Source organism: Larus michahellis, chromosome 4 (assembly GCF_964199755.1).
Source record: "Larus michahellis chromosome 4, bLarMic1.1, whole genome shotgun sequence".
Taxonomy (NCBI): domain Eukaryota; kingdom Metazoa; phylum Chordata; class Aves; order Charadriiformes; family Laridae; genus Larus; species Larus michahellis.
Window position 1 is genome coordinate 85,165,027 of NC_133899.1, and position 21,724 is coordinate 85,186,750.

Genomic DNA, 21,724 nt, shown 5'->3' on the forward strand with positions numbered 1-21,724 from the left:
TCAATACAAAGAATAAATATGATTCGTATGCTTTCTAAAGTAAAACACTGGAGTCCAAAATATCCATAGACAGCAACTGTCTGCACAGTGCAACAGCCACTATCCAACTGAAAGGTATAACATTACTTATTTGCATCCGGATATTGGTATGACATCCTGGCTTAAACAAGATTTCTCAACAGAATATACTACTCCAACTGAAATAGGAGCGCGAAATTCCCTTGCAAGCTTTGGGGCTTACAGCAGCAATCCATATCATTCAGTGCTTTTCACCTTGTAACTTGTAGGTGCTGGTGATGTTTGCGTACTATTTCTGAAGTCCATGAAAGAAAGTGAAGGCAAGTTTATTCTCAGAGAGGCTTAAAATTCTTGTAAAGGAATCTGTAAAGGAATCAATTTCCACTGGGAAATTTACAAGTGTATGCAAATCAGAAAAAAATAAAATTACTGGTATAATTCGAACTTTGTCAGTTCTTCTCAGATACTTACACAGCTTTAGCTTCAGATCGTTTAAGAATAAACAAAAAACCTCTCAGTAAATAAAGCTTGCTTTGAGACAAATACTTAAGTTAAAAAAAAAATCCATTTTCATTTTAAAATATATTAAGTCCCCTTAAACTGATTGCAACTTAATCACAAAATTGCTTTGGAAGTTTCAGATGAAGCTGCAAAAGAAAGTCTTTGTTTCTCTATTTGAGTTCAAGACAAACTGATATGAAGAGATGTGATACTGAAGGAATGCCAAGGTATTTTTTATGAGTCAACAATAAGGTCTTTCTGAGTAAGAAGCATAAGCAGTGTTTTAATGCTTTGGTTTTTTCCTATTCTAAAAATCTGCAACACCGTGTACAACTAGGTTCTCTTTTACTGATCCTTACCACTAATGCACAAAGGTAGGGGCATGTGGGATGTGTAGGGAAGTGATCGTGCCTCTGTACTGGGCACTGGTGAGGTGTCACCTCAAGTACTGCGTTCAGTTCTGGGCCCCTCTGTACAAGAGGGACATTGAGCTGCTGGAGCGTGTCCAGAGGAGAGCTACCAGGCTGGTGAGGGGTCTGGAGACCAGGTCATGTGAGGAGAGGCTGAGGGAGCTGGGCATGTTTAGCTTGGAGAAGAGGAGGCTGAGGGGAGACCTCATTGCCCTCTACAACTCCCTGAAAGGAGGCTGGAGAGAGGTGGGTGTTGGCCTCTTCTCCCAGTGAATAATGACAGGACCAGAGGAAATGGTGTGAAGTTGCGGCAGGGGAGGTTTAGATTAGATATTAGGAAGAATTACTTTATTGAAAGAGTGGTCAGGCACTGGAACAGCCTGCCCAGGGAGGGGGTTGAGTCACCATCCCTAGAGGTGTTTAAGAAACATCTAGATGTGGCACTTCAGGGCATGCTCTAGTGGCAGAGATTGAAGGGGTTTTTTTTTGTGTGTATGGTTGGACTCGATGATCTCAAATGTCCTTTCCAACCATGAAGATTCTATTATTTCTCATCTGACCTGTATTTTTCCCTTCTCTTCCACAAATTAAAGCCTTTCCTACTATGCAGGTAATTTCTTAAACCAGACAAGAGCCATTCACAGAAGCACTATTATGGCAGAACTGCTGTGTTTTATGTTTTACTTTTCTAGAGGAGCAGACAAAAGGTATGGCAAAGGTAGTAAGTTGTGCGCACAGACAGCCCTCACTACCCTAAGAAATCAAACCACTGATAATACATCCCACATATCAAAGGAAGACTTGGTAGGACAATACAAGAAACACACTGTTCCTCTTTCCCCCCCTCCCCTCCATGCCCCAAATCGGCAGTTGTAGGGTTTGGAGTAATACCCATAGTAAAAGAACCCTTCTAAAGAAAGGTCACCTTGAAGAGTAAAGAGCACTTGGTTTCCCTCATCAAAAAAGTCTGCGGAAGACAAAGCTCTCAAATGACACTTGGGAGGATTGAGGGATACAGAAAAGCAGCAAAAGTATTAAAGGACAACAGAAAGCTCAGAGAACTGGTAATATTGAAAATAGGCTTACTGATGAGTTCTTAGTAATGAGTACTGAGAAGTCTCTCAATCACTGGTATCAACATCAAACCCGACCCACAGCATGTCTCCCCATTCTTCACAATTCACTGTTAGGCAGGCTGCAATGGAGAAAATGCTAGGACGAAGAGAAAAAAAGATTTCTTCCCAGCTGACAATCTGATGTGAAGATGGGTCAATCACAACTCTAAACACCACTGATTTATATTATGATTTTTTAACAGACTTGCAGCATTTGTCTTCATCTGTGCTCTCACACACCTGCTTTTGTCCATGGTAAATAAAAAGCCACATTCTCTCCTGAATTTTTTGAGTGGCTCTTCATGGAATGCACCTGCACATTACACTTAACACACCAAGTGCAAACTGTCAATGAAAGGCTTGTTTGACTCTTCCCTCTTCCTACCTTATGCCTCCTCCCCAAAATCAGAACCAGTGATCACACAGCTGCACTGATCAGTTTGCTGATACAGTGGAAAACCATCCCACCAAAGGAAAAAAAAAAAAACCACCCAAACTTTTTCTGTCAGATCAGTGAATAGATCTGATTCACTGTACAGCTGCATAATCACCACAGGAGATTAAGCAAAACTCAAAGCTACCCACAGATGCAGCAGCAACACTTATCTTGGTGTGGCTGTCTACAGCAAGCTCCAAATATGCAAAGTTTCCTGCTCTGCACAGAAGGCTTGACAGATGGGGGAGGTTTATAGAAGGCAGTCCGTCTGCCGAAAAAGACGGCATGTTTGTTTATTTGTAAATTAGATGACTTATTTCTATGCGACATGCACCTCAGACCTCTTTTTGAGAGCACCTTGCTCATTACTTCTGCATACAAAGGGGCTGAAGTTGTTTATTGACTTTTAGTAGTAATACCACAGTAGAACCACCATGAGAGGGAACAGAGTTTGAGAATGAAAGATCTGCTAGGGTGTACAAGCAGTCTACCTGAATATGCTTATGGTGTTAGTGAGACTAATTCCACACAAACTTAGAGAATAAATTCGACTCACTGGACAAAATAATATCCTATACATCTAAATTCCCTCTAAACAATTAGAACTTCTGCTCATGTAATTCTTCTTCTAATATAATTCTTCTGCTAATTGTAATTTCATTGATTTTGAGATTTTTAAATACCGAGACAGAAGAGAGGTAGAAGACATGTAGCCTTTTCAGCTGGTCAAGATATTTTTGTTTCAAATCCTCTCAAGCATGCAATATAATCGTGACAGAATTTTATTTCAAGAGAAATTTTTCACCTGTCTGCCAAGAAGGAGCCCTGAATTGTGGTAAAAGGGTAGATCCTGAAGAGACCGTTTGAGCGGTACGAGACTCAATAGCAGAGAGAAAATTCATAACTGAAGAAGTTTCCTTAGTGTTGCTTCCAGCACTGTGCATACAGGTATCAAATATTCCTGAAAGACCTAGACAGGGGTGGAGAGAAATGGCACAAAACAGACAATTCAGGTGAACTTGTAAAAAGCTCAATCAAGTAACAAGGATATACAGTCATAGTTAACTAAAAATAACCTATGAAACATTAGTGATGTTATTAAAGTACATTGATTTTTCAGTGTTTAACTGTTTTAGTATTGCAACTGTAAACTGGAACTTAGGTATATTAAATTTATGTTCAATATGATGCTTAAAAGCAATATTTAGTGAATCAATCAAATTCGTCCTTCATCTGTTCCACTCTTTACATGAAGTGTTTAAACACTCGTAATTCCTTCTTAAATGGATTCAACTTCTCTGTATCGACCTTTTCCCACTTTGGGCAGCTTGTAGCAGTTTGGACTTTTCTGTAGGACTGGCACAAGGAAAGTTGTTTTGGTTGCATTCCCTGTTTCAAGAAACACCTTTGTGTGTTCCTGTTGCTCGCATCTTTCAATGGCTTAGGGCTAGATGGGAAGCACTGGAGAGATCCACTTTTGAGTAACTGAGATTATGTCAAGACTGCAAGGTCTACACCCTGCAGTGTTCTGTGCAGTTCTGACCCTCCATCGTCCTGATTGAGGACCTGGCCAAGAGACTGCAGATTCCAGCCAGCACATGAGCTCAAGTAGCTTTCCTTAGAAACTGCGTTGCAAAGTGAGCATGAAGAGGTCATGCCCTGTCTTCTTCTGACATGGAAACAGGATACCATCAGAATCACAGACAGATCCTGATGCAGATGTAAATTCTAAATTTTCCCCCAGCACTATGTCTTATTTTGCGCATGTAAGTACTAGCAACAGTGTGTTCCAACTTGCATTAGTTTTTCTATTTGCTTTAGTCTAAAAGAACTGGCACGATTTCTGCAGTTGGCTTTGAGGCATACTTAACATTTGGCCCTTATGCATAGGCCAAATCTTGAAAAGCTGTATTTTAAAGAATAAATGCAGTTTCTTTAAGAGCCAACAATGTTATTGAGCATAACCTCGCCCTTATACTTTCCTTTCAACTTACAACATTTTGATAAAACCTAACCACCAATTGTTAACTTTGTACTAAAAACTCAGCTGTTCTAATACGACTTACCACCACCTGCATGACAAACTCGCTCCGATTATAAAATTCATCAACTTGAATCAAAATTATGTAACAGTCTGGGGTATTTTTCTTTAGCTATTTAAGTTGTAACCTCATGATATGGACAGTTACCAGTAGGATGGTGTGTAGTAGAGTATCCAGAAAGCTGATGAGAAGCTGTGTATGTCTGTCTGTGAAGAAGATCTGTTTCTGAATGCGATGAATGTCCTCCTCCATAGCTTAAGCTAAGGAAGAAACGAAACATTATTAACAAAAATACACAGCTATAGATACAAAGTACAACTATGAAATCTCAAGGACAAGCTAAAAAGCTGCAGAAATAAACCAGAACATAAGGCCAAGATCTGACAGATGTGGCTGTGCTAGGACATCACTAAAAATGTTAAGCAGATTTTAAAAAAAGTACAAAACCCAATGAGACAAAGGTGGGGGTGGGGCGGTAAATCCTTACAAAAATCAAAGTTCATCATGAAAAAGTCTACAACGGACTATCAGAAAGACAGAGGTCTTCCTAGTTCAACTGTAAGAAACACTGGATGGACACTTCTTGTAATGATTTACTGACACAAAGTCTGCAAAGCAGATGACTACAAATACATGCCCAATTTAACAATTCAATTTCTGATTCCATTAAAACTTACAGAACTACATTTTCTACAAAGGCCGGAACGCCAAAGGCTGCAGGAGCAATGGTTTTTAAAGATTTTGTTAAGTTTTGGTACGATTCTAACAAAACTGACAGTGAGCGCAATAGTAAGTCACAAATCTCAGTCTTCAGACCTCCTAGCATTAAATATAAGCTAATGACCCAAAGTTTTTATTTAACGTTTTGAAATGAGTCATCTAAATTAACATAATGTTTTAATCGGGCTTAATGGAAGCAAACTGAAAATATACAATGTCTGGGCACATGCAAAAGCAACAAAGCAGAAGATAAAGAAAAGCGATCTAAACATCAGGCAACATTAGGAACCTGCCCAAAGTGCTAATGATTTCCAACTTAAAAGGCAGAAAAAGGAGGGAGAGGCAAAACAAAATCCCCAAGGCTTTCAAGCTCCCACGGATTCAGCTCTGTACAGCACCCGTCAAATGGAAAAAATGAAAGCCAGCATGACCGAGTAACCATTTATCTTCTCCTGTTCTTGCCTTGCCGACGTTAAGTTTATAGGTAGCTGCTACTTACTCCTGTGCACATGTGAGACTGCTTTAAGTTCAAAATTCAATTGTAAACAGATGCCAAAAAACCCCAAACAGAGAAACCCACAGCCCTCCCTGCTCACTGCTATAAGGGAGACTTCCCTTACCCTCCTTCATCCCCTGGGATGAGGGGGCAGTCCCTCTGCATAAGGGAAAAATCGAACACTTGGTGCCAGGAATCATGACATCATGGGAAACTTTTATAGAAGTCACCAAATAATACAAAATATTGGCAACACTACTGGATTTGCTTCGTTTTCATTAAGGTGACAAGAGGAGGCGGTGGAGATTTGATGAGCCTGTAAGAGCACTGTGACCTCCACACATTACGAACCAGCAAGAGCCTATGTGTAAGGGACACAACATTTTTGACTTCTAAATTAACTTCTATGCCCAAGAGGTACTAACAGGGGATATATTTTCCATTTCAGCTGCTTATAGCATAGCAGTGCTCCTACAGACTAAGGCACAAACCTAAAGAATGAATTAAAATCCTCCGAAAAAGCAAAGAACCTCAGCTACAGCTTTTCACAGTTGCAATCCCTGTCTAGAACTTTAACACCTATCACAGCAATAATTACCTTTTAGAGAATCACCAAACCACAATTCAGAGTCAGCGTGCTTCTTTCGTAGACAGACCTTTGTGCAGTTCAACACTATGAATCAGCAACTGATTTCTGTTATATGCTGACTGAAATCTAATGATTTGCATCATCACTATGGACAACTGGCAGGCATAATTGCATGATGCTGTGGGTTATTTTTTGATTTACAGCATTAAAAAATGTTAATATTTCCAAACAAAAAAAAAAATTACAATAGCATTCTGCACATAAAACATTATGCAACTAATAAAGCTAATTTAAATGCAAATATTTTTACAAGACAAATTTTAAAATTAAGGTGGTTTGGTTTTTTTTTTGAACAAACTTGCATAGCTAGGAAAAAAACCATACAACTTAGGACACGATGTTTTCTTCAGCTTTTTTAAAAACAAAAATGTGCTACATGAGAAAACACGCTTCTAAACTGAGTCACGGTAATGCACACATTGTCAGCAAGAGTTATCTTCACCGACACAAATGCTGATCACGTGAAAACTTTCCATGTGTAAAAGGTTTTACCTAGTTTTACTTTCAGGTTTTCTTAAAACATTTACCTACATAAAAGTATGTGATGCTGACTTTGTTTTCATATACATTTTAAAGGGCAAACTATGAAGTCACAGTACGTATATTGGTCATACAGCGGAACACCTTCCTTTTCCCATTTCAGGCGTTTTTGGGCGGAGAGGCGTGTCTGGAGTTGTAGGGGTCTTCTAGGAAAGCCGGCCTACACTTTGCAGCAAACATCCTTCCAAGCGAGGGGAGACCCACAAAAACTGGTACAGATTGCATCAAGTAATACTGCATCATTCCTCCTCATACATTGTCACAGAAGAAGGTCATGAGCAAAAAGTGGATGAACTTTACTTTAAATTCACCACCAGAAAATTTGGGAAATTGAAAAATTAGTTTGCTGGGGGGGGGTTGTTGTTGGTTTAAGGTTTTTTTTAAGTTTGATATTTCTACTTATTCTGGTTGTTTGGTGAAGATTGTGATTCATTTCCCCCTCTTCACTCCCTTGCAATAAACACCTTTTTTGTAAAGGAAAGGAACACTATATGCAAAGACTAAAAGACAGCCTAACACACAAGCTTGTAGACAAGGCACGATGTGCTGAATGACAAAAGCAACTTGTAAAAGAAACTTAGACAAAGACTTTGTAACACTGAGGAAGCTAGAATTAACACTGGGATGCAAAATAACCTCTAGACTTAGTATCTCAAAAGCCTTGTTAATTACTAGAATCTCAAAATTCTAGTAATTATGAGCATCATAAGAACACTCGAAGTATATGATGCCTTTTTTTTTTAATTTATTTTTTAATACAAACACTCAAGTCATAGTTAATGAAACCGCAACCTCAAAAATGAATCTGTCTTTCAATAAAAACATTGTATTTATTAGAACAGTTAATTGTTTATTGTATAATTACTAGTTGCTGGAATGTAGATTCTTATCTCAAAAAAACCCTGCATATATGCCTTCAGTTTACATAAGCTTATCCTAAACACAAGCACAGCAATCTGAAAGAACATTACTGCCTCAGGGTTTCCTTGTATAAAATTTAGCTTTTAAACAGACAAACTTATACAGCATGTAATTCGCATATCAAAAACACAAATTTAGCGTGGCAAATAACATTATGGCTATCTAGCCTTTTGCACTCGAGTTTCAAAGTTTGTTAAAATTGCACGAGTTCTCACTTGTACTGAAATGTCAGATTAGTTACTGAAGAGACACATTCACATAGCTCAGTACTTTGTTATTTGTTATCATTAGTTGCTACACAGCGTTCCAAAAACACTTCCCCCTTATCACTGATATATCACAGAGATTTCTCTCTTCTACTGGCACAGTTAACTGCACAGTGGAGTGATTACTGCCAGAAAGTAATACAAATTTGACATACGAATTTGGAAAATAGTTCCCCCTGAAGTATTTTTCATTGAAATGGTCCATTCCATTTTAATATTTAAGTGTCCTTTTAGAGATGTCCTATAAAGAGCCATCATTATTTGTCATTGCTGTAAAGATGCAATCAAAAAATCCTTATGACATTGAAACGACTCAAAAATTAATCTGTTTTTTTTCAGCTACGTCAGTTGGGCCAACAGAAGATTATTACCTCTCCAGTAAAATTTCCGGAAGAAAACATATAGCCATTGCACTTAGTTACTAAAATTCCTCAACCTTGATTAACAACTCCTTTTTGTTAGCCCATACTGTCTTTCCAGAATCAACTCTTCAGATATCTGTTTCTATTGCTATTCTTATGATAATTCATTTTCACAGCATTCTTCAATCTAGTAGTTTCAGATGAATTTAGGTCTCCAACTGCAAAATGTTTTTGGGTTACCTTGTACTTGCCACCCTCCTCACCTGCTCACACCATGATCTGGTTTGCACTTTACACAAATGATAGATGCATTTCTCAACTTCAAACACAAATAGAAGGGTTACAAGGAAAAAAAATTTAGTTGCAATAAGCACTGTACATACAAATAGATCTTTATTTGTAATTCTCTCATTTTCTTCAAATAACCTTGCTCTCCTAGGCATCCGTACAGAATGAAATACAGAAACAAAACCACTTTAAACAAGCATCTTAGTTTACTTAATACTCAATACAAAAAGTATCATTGCATGGAAAGAGGGCATTTTCATCTTTCTATTTTATTCCCTAGACCAATTTTCATTAGAGCTTAGCAACTTTAAAGATTTTTTTTTTTATTTTTTTTAAAGTTTAGTAACAGCAATTATTCAAGCTCTAGGGAAACGTTTAATGCCTACAGGAAAAACAGACCTGGACTTTTAAGCAGCAAAGGATACTCCTGGGTGCAATACCTTGTTCTTAGGCACTTTCAACTCCTGCCTCTGACAAAGGGAAATTGCTGAAAAACCACATTAAAATCACAGAGCATTTTCTAAGTATTCAAACCGTGCAGGCCGCACTCGAAGCGAAATGAGACACCTACAAGACCAGTAGTTGCACAGGAAACCCCCAAACAGAGGAGAACGGGGATGGCCAGTGGAGGGGAAGCCTCAGCAGCACAACCCCAGGCTCCGGCGCAGGCTGACCAGTCTGAGGTCCACACCAACCAAACCCAGCGAAACACAAGGAAGGAACCCAGCATGCACCACACAGGTGATCACATTTGAGATGGACCAGGGAAGCAGTATGATCTCATTTGTGGGCAGCCTCTTCCGCCTTACTTAAAACAAGAGGAGCTTCCTGACTCCAGTGGGAAAATGACCAGGCATACGGTCCATTTCTAAATAAGTCAAAAAGGAGATTAGGAATACAGTGATAACCTCATACTAACAAGGAAATACCTTAAAACTCACACTTTGCATTTTATTTGACTTGAGATACATGCAAAATAGGGGAAATGTTACTCAAATTGTCCCCTCTATCCCAAGGCTCTGGCACTTGGCAAAGGAGTCTCTCCTCAACCAGCTCTTTCGCCATGCAATAGCAAGCACGAGTTAGAGGCTGAAAGCAAAGCCGCTTAAGATCTAAACACCACAAAAATGACAAACGCCTTTCTAAATATTAAAAATATTATTCTAAATATAAGATATACAAACTAATACGCAGCTTCCACCTCTTTTTGCCCACAATATTTGATTTTAAACATGTAAAATACAGTTCCAGGTTGCATCACCTGCTTGCAGGTTCATATTTAGAATTGTTTTAATATTAGATACAGTATTTAATATTTTGCTTAAATATTTATATTTGTTAATTTGCCTTTATTGACAGCATCCCATGGAGACAGAATGGAAGAATATTACTTGGAAACAATATTTGAATTTAGTACAGATAAAAAGGAGGCCTTTTAGCCAGCACGCACTTCAGCTGCCCACTTCAGCTCACCACCATTTGCTACAGCCTAACCAGAATGTCATTCAGCACCTAGGCTTTATCTATCTGCAGCTCAGAATAGAATTAAAATTTAAAAGCAATGTATATGTATAGATATAGGTAGATATATTTAATCCAAAAATGGGTTTGATTTTTTTTTTAAAAAAGCAATGACTCTAAGGGAGCAGGATCATAAAGGACAGAGGTATTTGCCTAGAAAGAAAGTTGCTACTTAAATGAGTTTAATACTTTTAATAACATCAAATCACTCCTGTCCAACAGACAGGCCAATGCACTGCTGGAAGCTTAAAAGCAAGCCCTTACAGACAACAGAAAATGTTTCAGTAATTAATTCCAATAGAAAACAAAGGAAAATAAACTCCTGCTCAGCCCAGAGACTCACTTCAGTGCAAAATATTTATTTAGAAATGTATGCAATATGTGATTTTTCACTTCTATTTCCCAGCCACAAACAAACAGAAAAAAAAAAAAAAAGACACTGCAAGAACAAAGTTGTTTCAAAGCTTGCAAATGTTGGCAGGTTCAGGAAAAAATGGAAACCAGCCTACTCCCTGCATCTAATTCCCCTGATCCTCTCATAAAATGATACAAGACAAGAGAATCTTTAACATTTGATGATTCAACCAACCTTTGCACAAAAAGAACAAATATTTAACACTCTGGAACACAACACAAAAGAAAAAGTCTGCTATTTGAAAAATAAAGTCCAACACCGAGAAATTAGAAGAAAAGCATCTCTAAAGTTAACACATCTTAAAAAGGTACATAAAGCATTCCTTTGGGAATGGCACACATCTTTAGCATTTGCCTGACTTGGTTTTGAATTATCCATAAAAAATAAATAGATGTCAATATTTTAAAGAATTATTACTATATAATAATATTATTATTCAAGATAGAAGATAACTTTTTAAAAGGTGGAAAATACAAAATCTGACTCCAGTACTATGGTATTTCCATTAAACACAGAAGAGTAGTATCTTATCGACAATCTCAACTGTCTGTTGGTTATGTCACATTCTTCCCTTTTAATGTAATTACAGACTACATATTCAATGTAGAATATAACAAATTGTAACAAACCAGAGGCAATCACCCTTCACTCTTTCATTAAAGATGAAGTTGATGTGTTAATTCCCCACTTCAATTCCTATGCAGAGCCACTGAGCGCATGGCTGAGACCACCATGACATGGATGGAGCTGAAGACTGCCTCGAGGTGCTTGTGAGAGGAAACACTCACTGCTTCCTTGCTTTCTAGAAGCTGAGATATAGGAACTTCTAAGAAATAGAAACTTCTAAGAAATAGATTTTGAGGCAGAAAATTATGTGCCAGGAACTGCCTGAATGAGTAAAAGTTCATGCTGTTCCTGTGATTCTCTACCTGGATACATGTTGTATCTTAAGAGAAAAAGATTTTACAGCAAAAAAGGGCCTTGTTAATGTGTCTGAACTCTTTATGCTTGATCCTTTTAAAAATAAAAGGCCCAAAACTGCTTCAGGAAAGCCAAAATAGTCTTACTGGTACTTCAATACATGAGTGCAAGTGCTGGCTTGTCTGATTAAGTAACCTGTGGAGTTCTTAATAACAAAGACAATTATAATTCTGTTTTCATAAAAATCAGTTAAACTATGTCTTAAAACTATGTACATGAAAACTAATATTCTGATAGAAATGAGCTATTTATAAATTTCAACTTCAGTTACTATGGAGGGACTGGACAAACTATCTCATGTTCTTATTTTTTAACACATACTATGTAAATTACCTCTTTGCTGAGGTTATCTGTGGTTGAAATACAGTACATTTAACAAAAAGTCTTTTTTTTTTTGCAAATATTAGCTAACACTTCTCTTGCCAAAAAAGGGTGAAAGTGTTTTAAATTTAGAATTAAAATTCTAAATATGAACTACTTAAAATTTCTTTAATGAGAAACTCCAAAACTCCTGCTCACAGGAACCCAGAAGCCAGAGGAGCACCCAGGGCTCTCAGACCCCTGCCACATGCCCAGGAGCGGGGCTGCAGGGCTGGGGGTGACAGCTTGACCATAGCAGCCCCACATCACTGTGGACCCCCCAGCCGTCACCCCATAGGGTGAGCGGGGCTGGCAGCACCAAGGCAGGTTTCAGCTGGAAACCCTTCTGTGTCCTATCAGGAATTTCCAAGGAATTCATTAAAATCAATTACACAAAACACCCCACAGTAAAAAATATGTCAACTGTGTTTAGATCTGAACATTGCAAATAAAGCTGAGCATAAAGTGCTATATTAGTTAAGAAACTCTTTACAGCTTACCCACTTTTTCTCCATTCTTTTCTACCTTAACAGGACTATGGCCTGCCAAAACTATTTGAGCTCCTGATTTGCTTTTTAAGAATTCAATGTCCGGAGAGGAGCTTTCAGCATTTCCTACTCCAAGTATTGACGCCTAACTTTGATGTCCTCGCTAACTCAGTATCATCAGTCCCCACATCTAAACAGACACTGATATACCCACATTTACCACCCAATTTATATTATGATGCAGCGTCAGAAACAATTTTAAGGCTTTTAGTTGTCAAGCAATGTTTTGGGGGTTCACACATCTTCCCTGTCACCTTCTACTCTACTGGTCCCTGCAGAAAAATGAGTACCCACCATGGTCTGCGTAGCTTACAACACTAAGAACTACAATCTTCTTTTCTCACCTTTTGAGGCACTGGACTATTTTGTCGCCACATTTATTTATCCTTTTCTCTTACCTTTTCTCTATGAAAGAGCTTTCTCTTTACCCAGCATGGAAATAATAGCTGTGATTTTTTTAATTAGCAATACTTCTGTCCTACAGAGCTTTACTCACAATTTCAAAGATTTTTTGTAACAGACAGTAATGGAAATTTAGCACTTTTTAAGGGTACCTGGAGATATTTGAAACTCTTCTCGAGATCATCACAGGCTTAATGGTTGAGCACAGAGCATAATCCTCTATTATACTTGACCAAGATATGCACAAAAAGATTTCATTACTTTTAATAATAGAATTTTATCTCAAAATATAAAAATCAGCAGAGCATTATCTCAAGATGTGGCTCAGCCACATCACTGCATTATTAAAAATACAATTCATCTCAGCTATTGAAATACTTCTCAACCTTTATCCTCTCACAGTTATTACAGTGCCATACATTGTGACAAGCTTGAGTATTACCTTTGGGATGCTATAGAAATGCTTGATATCTCATTTCTTAATAAGCCCATTATTTTCCAATTATATGGAAAAGACAATGCTGAAGTTCAGATATTAATCACAAAAGCAGAAAGAGGTGCAAATACATATATGCCCTATCAACTGACACAGCCATCTTAGGCAATGCCTCTTTTCAACCATTCTCCAAGCACTTCACAGTTTCATAACCCATTAAATATATTCTCTTTTAATCTAGGAAAACTAAGGCCCAAACACTAACACACTCAGATTTACAAAAGAGGTCCCTCACAATCCAGTTGCAAACACCCACTACTGAAATAAGTTAGTTTCTCAAGGTTTCACAAAGTTAAAATGTCTTAAGAGCTCAGTATGTAACACACTAAACCACTGAGAAGACCAGTGGCTTCCCAACTCACAGCCACAGAACTTGCACAGAATCGAGGCATCTACTGACTGCCTACACCTGAGACCACAAACCTTACTAACCTTGGTCATCTGTACAGCCTAGAATTCAAGGCCATTAAACACTCTTTAAGCCTTCTAGCATGCCCACGTGTTTGGTACCGTGTTTTACCCATCCCACAACATACTACAAAGGGCTAAGCAGCTCATATAAGCTCCTTTAGACTCAATAAAGAGGCATCCCTATGACTAACGCCACTTCCATCCCAATTTAAGAGGCGTGCCCAGGAAAGATCTAACATATTACCAAAACACAGTTCATCGTAAAATGCAGCAGCAAGAGTCCTTTACATTAAAGGAAACATCACAGGGTGTTACTCCCTACCTCTATAGGAAAAATTAGCACAGTCCTTACACCTCTTTCTTGGTGCTCTCTTCATCCTAAAACAGATCTAAATTTACGTTTCTAACCTTGCAAAGAGGACCCTGGCTACCACATTGTCACCAGTTACTGTTTAGCTGAAAATATCATATGAACCCAGTTGCTTGTGAATGCTTCAACTAGAAAATGTGCACTGTTCAAAACTGTAGAAAAATAGTTACAGCTACATGACATTTATTTTGAGATGGGAAAAACTTCACTATATAAAACAAATTCCTTAAATATGCCCCAGGTATTGATTTAAGATTTGCTGATGTTCAGGCAGATGTCTAAACAAAAACAAGTATTAATGGAGATCAAAACGGCACACACACACTAAAAAATTCCCGTAATTGGTGAAAAACCTGAATTCTCTTTTAAAGAGAACAACAAAAGGGAGTTTTTTTAGAGGAGGAAAAGAAGAAAATCCCAGTTCTCTTCAGTGGTACTGAGCATCAGCAACCTCTAGGTCACCAGCTCCAGCAACAACTGAAGGCAGTTAACTAACAGTTGCTGCTGAGAGTCCTAAGGAGTTAGTTTTCTAGGATCACTCTTTGTACAGCAAATGAGCAAATGTTCACAATGAAGAGAAACCTAGTAGAAATACTATCCTTGGCAGACTGGGTAGAGAATAATGAAATGGGAGGAACATAGGAATGGAAGGATTATTCACTATCTAGCACTGGAATTTTTGACACGAAGAGGAGAGAAAGTAAACAGGATGTGGTGTGAAACACAAAGTTGCCGAATTTCTAAAAGGGATTTCCTGGTCAGAAAAAGTACAACAAGGAACATGCAGCACACGCTGGTACATTCAGTATCACCACGAAGCACCAACCCGATCACGCAGGCACAGCAGCCACTTGTCTGGCATGTTCGGGATGTCCAAAAGCACTCAGAGCTACTTGCCAGACATCTGGAAACACTAGACAAAGGGCCAGAGCCCTCAAACTCTTCCCACACAACACTACCAGGTGAAAAAGAGGGTTATCTCCAATGAAATCTAAATGTATGAGAGCCCCAAGTATAATTCATGCAGGGTTATTAAGGAATAAATGTTGCTTAGTATCCTCCAATGTAAATAGTATTACTCTAAGATAAGGATGCCTAAGGGTGCCTTCTTCCTGCTGAGCGTAATTGGTTACACTTATACAAGTCCTAAGCAAGCACCAGAAGTAGGCATGTAGAAGGAAGATGAAAAACGAGAAAAGCAATATGGGCAAACAAAAGCTTGTCTAAACATATATAGGTTCTTGCTGAATTGTTTTGTAATAAGAAAGTCCAAGTGTGCAGGGATTCAGGAATAAAAGCTCCTTGCCCCTATCTATTGTAACCCGTGCTCAGAGAGGTTCTGAGCACACTCCAACTGTAAGTGTCCATTCATCCTCAACAGTCCCTTCAGAGGAATAAAGCAAGGAAGTAATAATGTAAGAAGAGGTGACAGAAAGAGTAGCAGAAGTAAAAACAAAAACTATGGAATCTGCCCAGTGAGGTAAGTAAATCTAGTAATCTTAGTAACGAAGAGCTCTGTCCTCTCTGAGCACATTTTTTCTCTTTGCTTAAAAATTCAAAGAATTTTTCTTTCTCTGTCATTTGCATGGTACAACAAAAAATGCCGTGCTGGAAAGGTTAAACCCTGCATGGTGCTCAAAGTTATTTTTGTCACACTTAAGGTCGCTAAGGAAGGCCTGAAGTAAGACTATTGATGTGCTGCCTTTTAACTGGTTTTTGTTTGGGGATTTTTTTTGTTTCATTTTTTTAATGTATGGAATAGGGATCATACAAAATAACTTTCTGACATGCAACTTCATGAATACTTTGACTAAATACAAGAAATAAAAAAATCCAAGGAAAATACACCCACTAAGAGCTCTAGTACTGTTTAGAATGAATATAATCCAGTCATAGGTGCCTTTATCCTGACAGGAACAAAGATTTTTTTTCTAAAAAAACCCAACCTCTTCCCTGTGACAGCATCATGCCAGAATCAACAGCATCTCCAAGAACAAATAAAAGGTGGGCAAAAGTACAGAAGAAACAAAGGGAAAAGGTTGTTCTCTGGCAGTATAAAGGCCTACAACAAAGTTAACAGGATGAAAGGTAAGACACACGTATGGGACTGAAAGACTTTTTGCATAAGTGGAAGAATGCGAAAACCCCTTCTTTCAGAACAACATATTCGGTAACCTGTGTTGAAGTTGTTGGCTCCGTGGGAAAGAGTTCACATCTGAAATATTCTAGGTGACCTCATGAGAGGTCAAGCACTCAACGAACATGGACATGTACTAAGTGCTCCTGGTAGGGAAGTGGGCAGTACAACTTGGGTGCAACACTCACTGAGGACAGTGACAGAGCAAGGCTGAGTCCATCTAAAAGCTGCCCAGGACCATGGGGCATAGTGCCACTGAGGACACACAGCTCACTCCTTACAGCTCTGCTCCCTGCTCGTGCCCTGGTGCCACCCCTAGATTCCTGTCTGACAGCACAGGTACACCAGCACAGAGAAAGCCACTCACCTCCTGGGTCAGGTTAGTTTTCTCATGGATTAACAAATCAGACCAGCTCCCTGTGCAGTTGCACAAACACCAGAGCCAACGCAAGGGAGGAGGAAGGGAGCCCCTTTCAGCAGCGGTGAGCCTGAGCAGGGAGTTCAGCCATCTCATGTAACTGCACCCTCAGACTGAGTTTCAACTCGTTCCTTCTGCAGGGTGCTCTATGTCACCATTTCTCACTGCACCAAAGCAACATAAAATGCTTAAAATGCTCCACGTAAAGTTGTCTTTAAAATCTTAAGACAGGTAAGCGGCACGTGATTCCAAACATGCCTATCTGGCTCCTTTTGAAACTTTAGCAAAGATTTTACAAGATGATCACACATCTGCATCTGTGAAAAGCTGAGGGGCGCACAGCAAGAATGTGTTCAGCCTCTGCTCAGTCAATCTTTGACCTTGTCACAGCTGTTATTCAGTGTGTACTCAATGCAGGTTAAAACAAGAAAGTCTAAAAAAAAAAAAAAAGAAAAGACAACCAACAAAAGCTAGCAAGTCCCTGTAAGGTATCTGTGCTACACACTACCTGTGTGTTATTTTGTGCGTATAAACGTTTTACATATAAACTATGACAGAAAGTTTGGAAAGATTTTAAAATCACCTACCTTTTTATATGTTTATAAAGTTTATTTAATCCCTCTGTGCCTTTTCTTTTAATAGCAAACGTTCTAAATATATTCACAGTTTATGAGCTCCTTTCAACATTTGAAATACTAAGCCATAGGGAACTTTTTGTAAGAAACGTGTTTAACAACAAACATTGTTTATACCTCTCAGAACAATTTCATTTGATGAAAGAAAACGTTGTATGCTTTTCTAAAACACACTATCCACACTTTTAGAGTTTCAATAGCTACGCAAAAATTCATTAGAACTTAATATTGAGCCTTAACTAAATCACGATCATCATACAGTTGTTACAATAAGCATTGTTTGACAGCTCTGCAAAAATACAGGTTTAAAAAAATCATCATAACCATTTATCTTAGAAGTTTGTCTCCCACTTATGTAACTCTGCATATGAACTATCTCTGTGAACTCATTCTATTTGAATAGCTGGTATAAATATAGGTTGCACTAACTAAATGTCAGTGTTGTCTATCGTAAAGAACCATCTTAAATTAAATTACATAAAAATCCATATGTTTGGGTAGGATAGAGATTGACAAAGACTACCAGGCATGAAGAATCATCAGACACCCCTGCAGTCGCCATAAAATTTAAAACAACAACAAAATAATCATAACTGACACTCAATCACATATAGCAGAAGATTTGGGTCTCAAAGCTGTGGTAAAAACCAAACAAGAATAGTGAGCTCCCTCCGCTACTAAAAATCCTCCTCTGAATGAAACTCTACAAGTATCCACAAGTCAGACAAACTCAACGAGAAGACTCATCCGTTATCACCTATCTTCATTTCTCTTTCCAAGCAATTATGATGGTCTCAAACTATTACACATTCACCTGTTTTCTGAAGACCACGTTTTTCTAGAGCAAGTAACAAGTAAGGATGACATACATGATCCGCTCTTCAATATGTCAAGCTTTAGATGCTGCCACAAAAAGAGACAGTTTCAGCACAGAAGCAAGGTTTTATAACAGCAACAGAAAAAGGTCAAGAGTGGCAGTGTGCCCATACAACCATCAGAAATTCCTTCAAGATGCTGACAGCCTACGTAAGAGACTGGGGTGGGGGGAACATGAAGGATGGGAGCACCCTTTTCACCTCCCTGCTACAGGGCTGCCATGCCTGCACTGTCCAAGTACACTCTTCAGTGGGAGCAATCTCTGTTTGGTTAACGCAGTGATTCAAGTGATTTTCACCAGCTCCTGTCCCGTTTCACTATCTTCTCTCATTCCATGGGAAAAGTTATGTCACAGCAGGCCTGGTAGCAATGTCCTTATAATACTTCACCACACATTTCCTTTCAGTCGATAGGAATAGTGCCATTGCACAGACAAAACAGTGCCTGCAAGAAATAAGGAGCAGGATAAAAACCAGATGGCTGAAGTTAAGCACAGGAAGACAGGAGCAACGCTTGCAGGGAGGAGAAATCATTTTGATGAGCTGAGACTGTGAACATGGCTCTCCGCACAAAGGGAACATAGCCTGCCACAACACGGCCTGCAACAGCATAAATATGAAATGAAATTTGAATGAAACACTGTTATCTGTATCACCTAAAGGCTGAATTCTTTTCAGGCAAGTACCAGATGAATGTGACACACATTTTTTTAATTTAACATCAGGCTAATGCAGCTTCAGCTGTTTAGACGACTACCTGTCAACCACAATCAGAAACACCATTTTGAAAAATGTGAAGTGATCTGTAACGCAAGTCAAGACCATTGACAGCATATTCCCTCACAGTACATCTACACCTTCACAATTTACTTCCAGGCTGGTACAAGCCTTGGCAATGAGCGGCATGACTCTTGCATCCCAATTCCCCAGCAACTGGCTCCATCCATACAAAGACAAATGTTATCAGTGACAGAGGAACCAGAAACACCTATGCAAGCCCAGACAGCATTTAACATTGTGTCCAACATGGTTCCAATCTTTAAATCTTGCTGAAGACAGGGTATTTTAATTCTTACTAAAATGACGTGAACTCTAAGCAGCCAGTACAGGAGAACTACAAGCACAAAATATGATTCACAGTATTTTCCCTGCCCTTGCTACGGTAAAAAAAAAAAAAAAAGTTAAAACATTTCAGTCAATGCATTTAAAATGCATCATTCATCACCATCTACACAGCCTCCAGATGAAACTTTTAAGAAGTGAAAGCAAGGTCTTCTTGACTTTGCTTCCTAAAGTATAGCATAAATATTGTCATATCAAGAATGGATTCAGTAATACTAATTTGATTTTTTTGATTAACAATTTGATTGGTGAAGGTAGCAGGCATTGATCCAATGAGTTTCTGCACAGTACTTGTCTTGGGACTGTTCTTCATGCTGTTTCAATTAAGCAATTCCCAAAATATATAATTAATATTGCATTAATATAGCAGCTATTAAAAAGATTAAAGTTATGTTTTGCAACAAGGGACTTTTTTTTTAATATAGAAAATAATCATCAAACACTTGTGTTTCTTCTGAGATCCCAAAGGGATCTTGCTCCTGCACTACATAGTCTTAAATACCCTGGAAAATCCAAACCTTCCCCATGGAATAGATGGCAAAACCCTCAATAGATGATGAGAATTGGTAAAAGCAATTTAGAAAGGACATGTCACTGACTTCCACTGAAGCCAACATAGCAACATGACCAAAAGTGGTTCAACAATTAGGAAGAAAGAACAGCAGGAGACCTTACTTTGCCTTTTAGGCAACTCTGCAGAGAACTCGGCTAAACATAGATTCATAGGGCAAGGTTTTGGCCAAAAAAACTAACCATCCTTGCAATTCTCTGTGAAACAAGGAATCTGGAGCCTCACACCCCAGGGAGGTCCTATTATCTTCATACTTAACATTGACTTAATTGCTTCTAAACTGCAACGTCCATAATTCAGGAAGGGTGGCAATAAATTGGAGGAGATCCAAGAGAAAACCGAGAGAATAACTGAAGTAAAAATAATAATAAAGAAAGAATGTCTGGTAACAAGCTTCAGAAGGTTATTTATTTTTCTTAATAAAGAGAACATAAGAAGCAAGAAATTAATCTAAATTCATAAGAATTCATACTTGGAAAAACATGAGTTATAATGGGACTTTCAGCATCAGTGGGGCGATAGCAAGATTCATTAGGTAGAAACTAAAGGTAGTCCTCTTCACATCAGAAATTAGAAATAAAATACTAATCAGCCACTTACATACTTCACCAAGAACTGTGCTGAATTTTACCTCATTGGAAATTTTTAACTGCACCTCCTAAAACATAAACTCTAGTTTCAAACACGGATTGAAAGAAAAAAGAAAAAAAAAAGTCCTATGGCCTGCATTACGAAGAGGTCAGACTAAATGATTGCCACAGTCCTTCTGACTTGATAATCTATTAATTTTATCAGACAGATCAGAATACACCCCTAACCGCTTTCAGGACCGAATGCGAAGTCATCCATAGATGCACCTATTTTGACGGTATATTTTTAGCCTGAGACTATATTTTACCTTTAAGCGTCGTCGAGATTGGAACTGCAGATACATCAAGCAGGCGATAACAAAAAACTAACCACCTAGAAAATACTCATTTTCTGGCAGAATTACACCATCTAAAAAAAAAAAAAAGCAATCCGAAGCCAATAAGATATCCTGTATTTTTTCCGCACTTCCCGGAACTTTACAGAACTCTCCGTGGGACTGAGTTGTTCCAGACAAGTTTGAGCTGAGAGGAGGCTCCACCGCACGCCCGAGGAAAGAGGTTAACCGGCCTCAGCAGAGCGAAAAAACAACGAAGCGGAGAAATAAAAGGGCGAAAGGAGAAGGGGGGAGGATGCTAGCGCGGCGCCTGCCGCCCGCCCGGGGGCTGCCGTCTGCCGGCGCGGGGTGAGGTGGGCCCGGTGCCCCGGCATTGTGCCCGCGGGCTCGGGGCAAGGCGGAGCGCTCCCCCCGCCGCCCCGGAGCCCCGCTTCCCTCCCGGAGAGCCGGGCAGGGACGCGTGAACTCTTGAACCCGCGCCGCAGCCCAACGCCAGTCTCCGGGGCGGAGAGCGGCGGCGCGCCCTACGCGGGGAGACCGCCCCGCCGCCGCCGCTGGGGCCGCCGGTGCCGGGGGAGCCCCGCTCTGGCCGCCCCCAGCCCGCCCGGCTCGACTCGGCGGCCGTGCCCCCCAGACACGGAGGCCCGGCAGGACGCGGCCCGCCCGGCCTCACCCGCCGCTGGGCCCCGCTCGCCCCCCGGCCGCGCCGCGGGGACGCCCCCCGCCGCCCTGCCTCGCCCCGCCGGAGGGGGACCCTCACCCGCCCCCTCTCG

The 21,724-nt window shown here is 39.5% G+C and overlaps 1 protein-coding gene across 2 annotated transcripts in view; it reads right to left on the reverse strand.

Annotated features, from left to right (window-relative positions):
* Positions 1–21,724, reverse strand: part of QSER1 (glutamine and serine rich 1) — a 46,021-nt gene that overhangs the window by 23,869 nt on the left and 428 nt on the right. The window contains exons 1-3 of one of the 2 annotated variants that reach the window (XM_074586197.1): positions 20,925–20,939; positions 4,670–4,782; positions 3,286–3,450 (exon numbers count right to left, since the gene is read on the reverse strand). In XM_074586197.1, the coding sequence (XP_074442298.1) occupies positions 3,286–3,424 (139 nt within the window). In that variant the 5' untranslated portion in view covers positions 3,425–3,450; positions 4,670–4,782; positions 20,925–20,939. Of the gene's footprint in view, positions 1–3,285; positions 3,451–4,669; positions 4,783–20,924; positions 20,940–21,724 lie in introns of those variants that run through there. The other variant, XM_074586195.1, reaches the window with a different exon arrangement.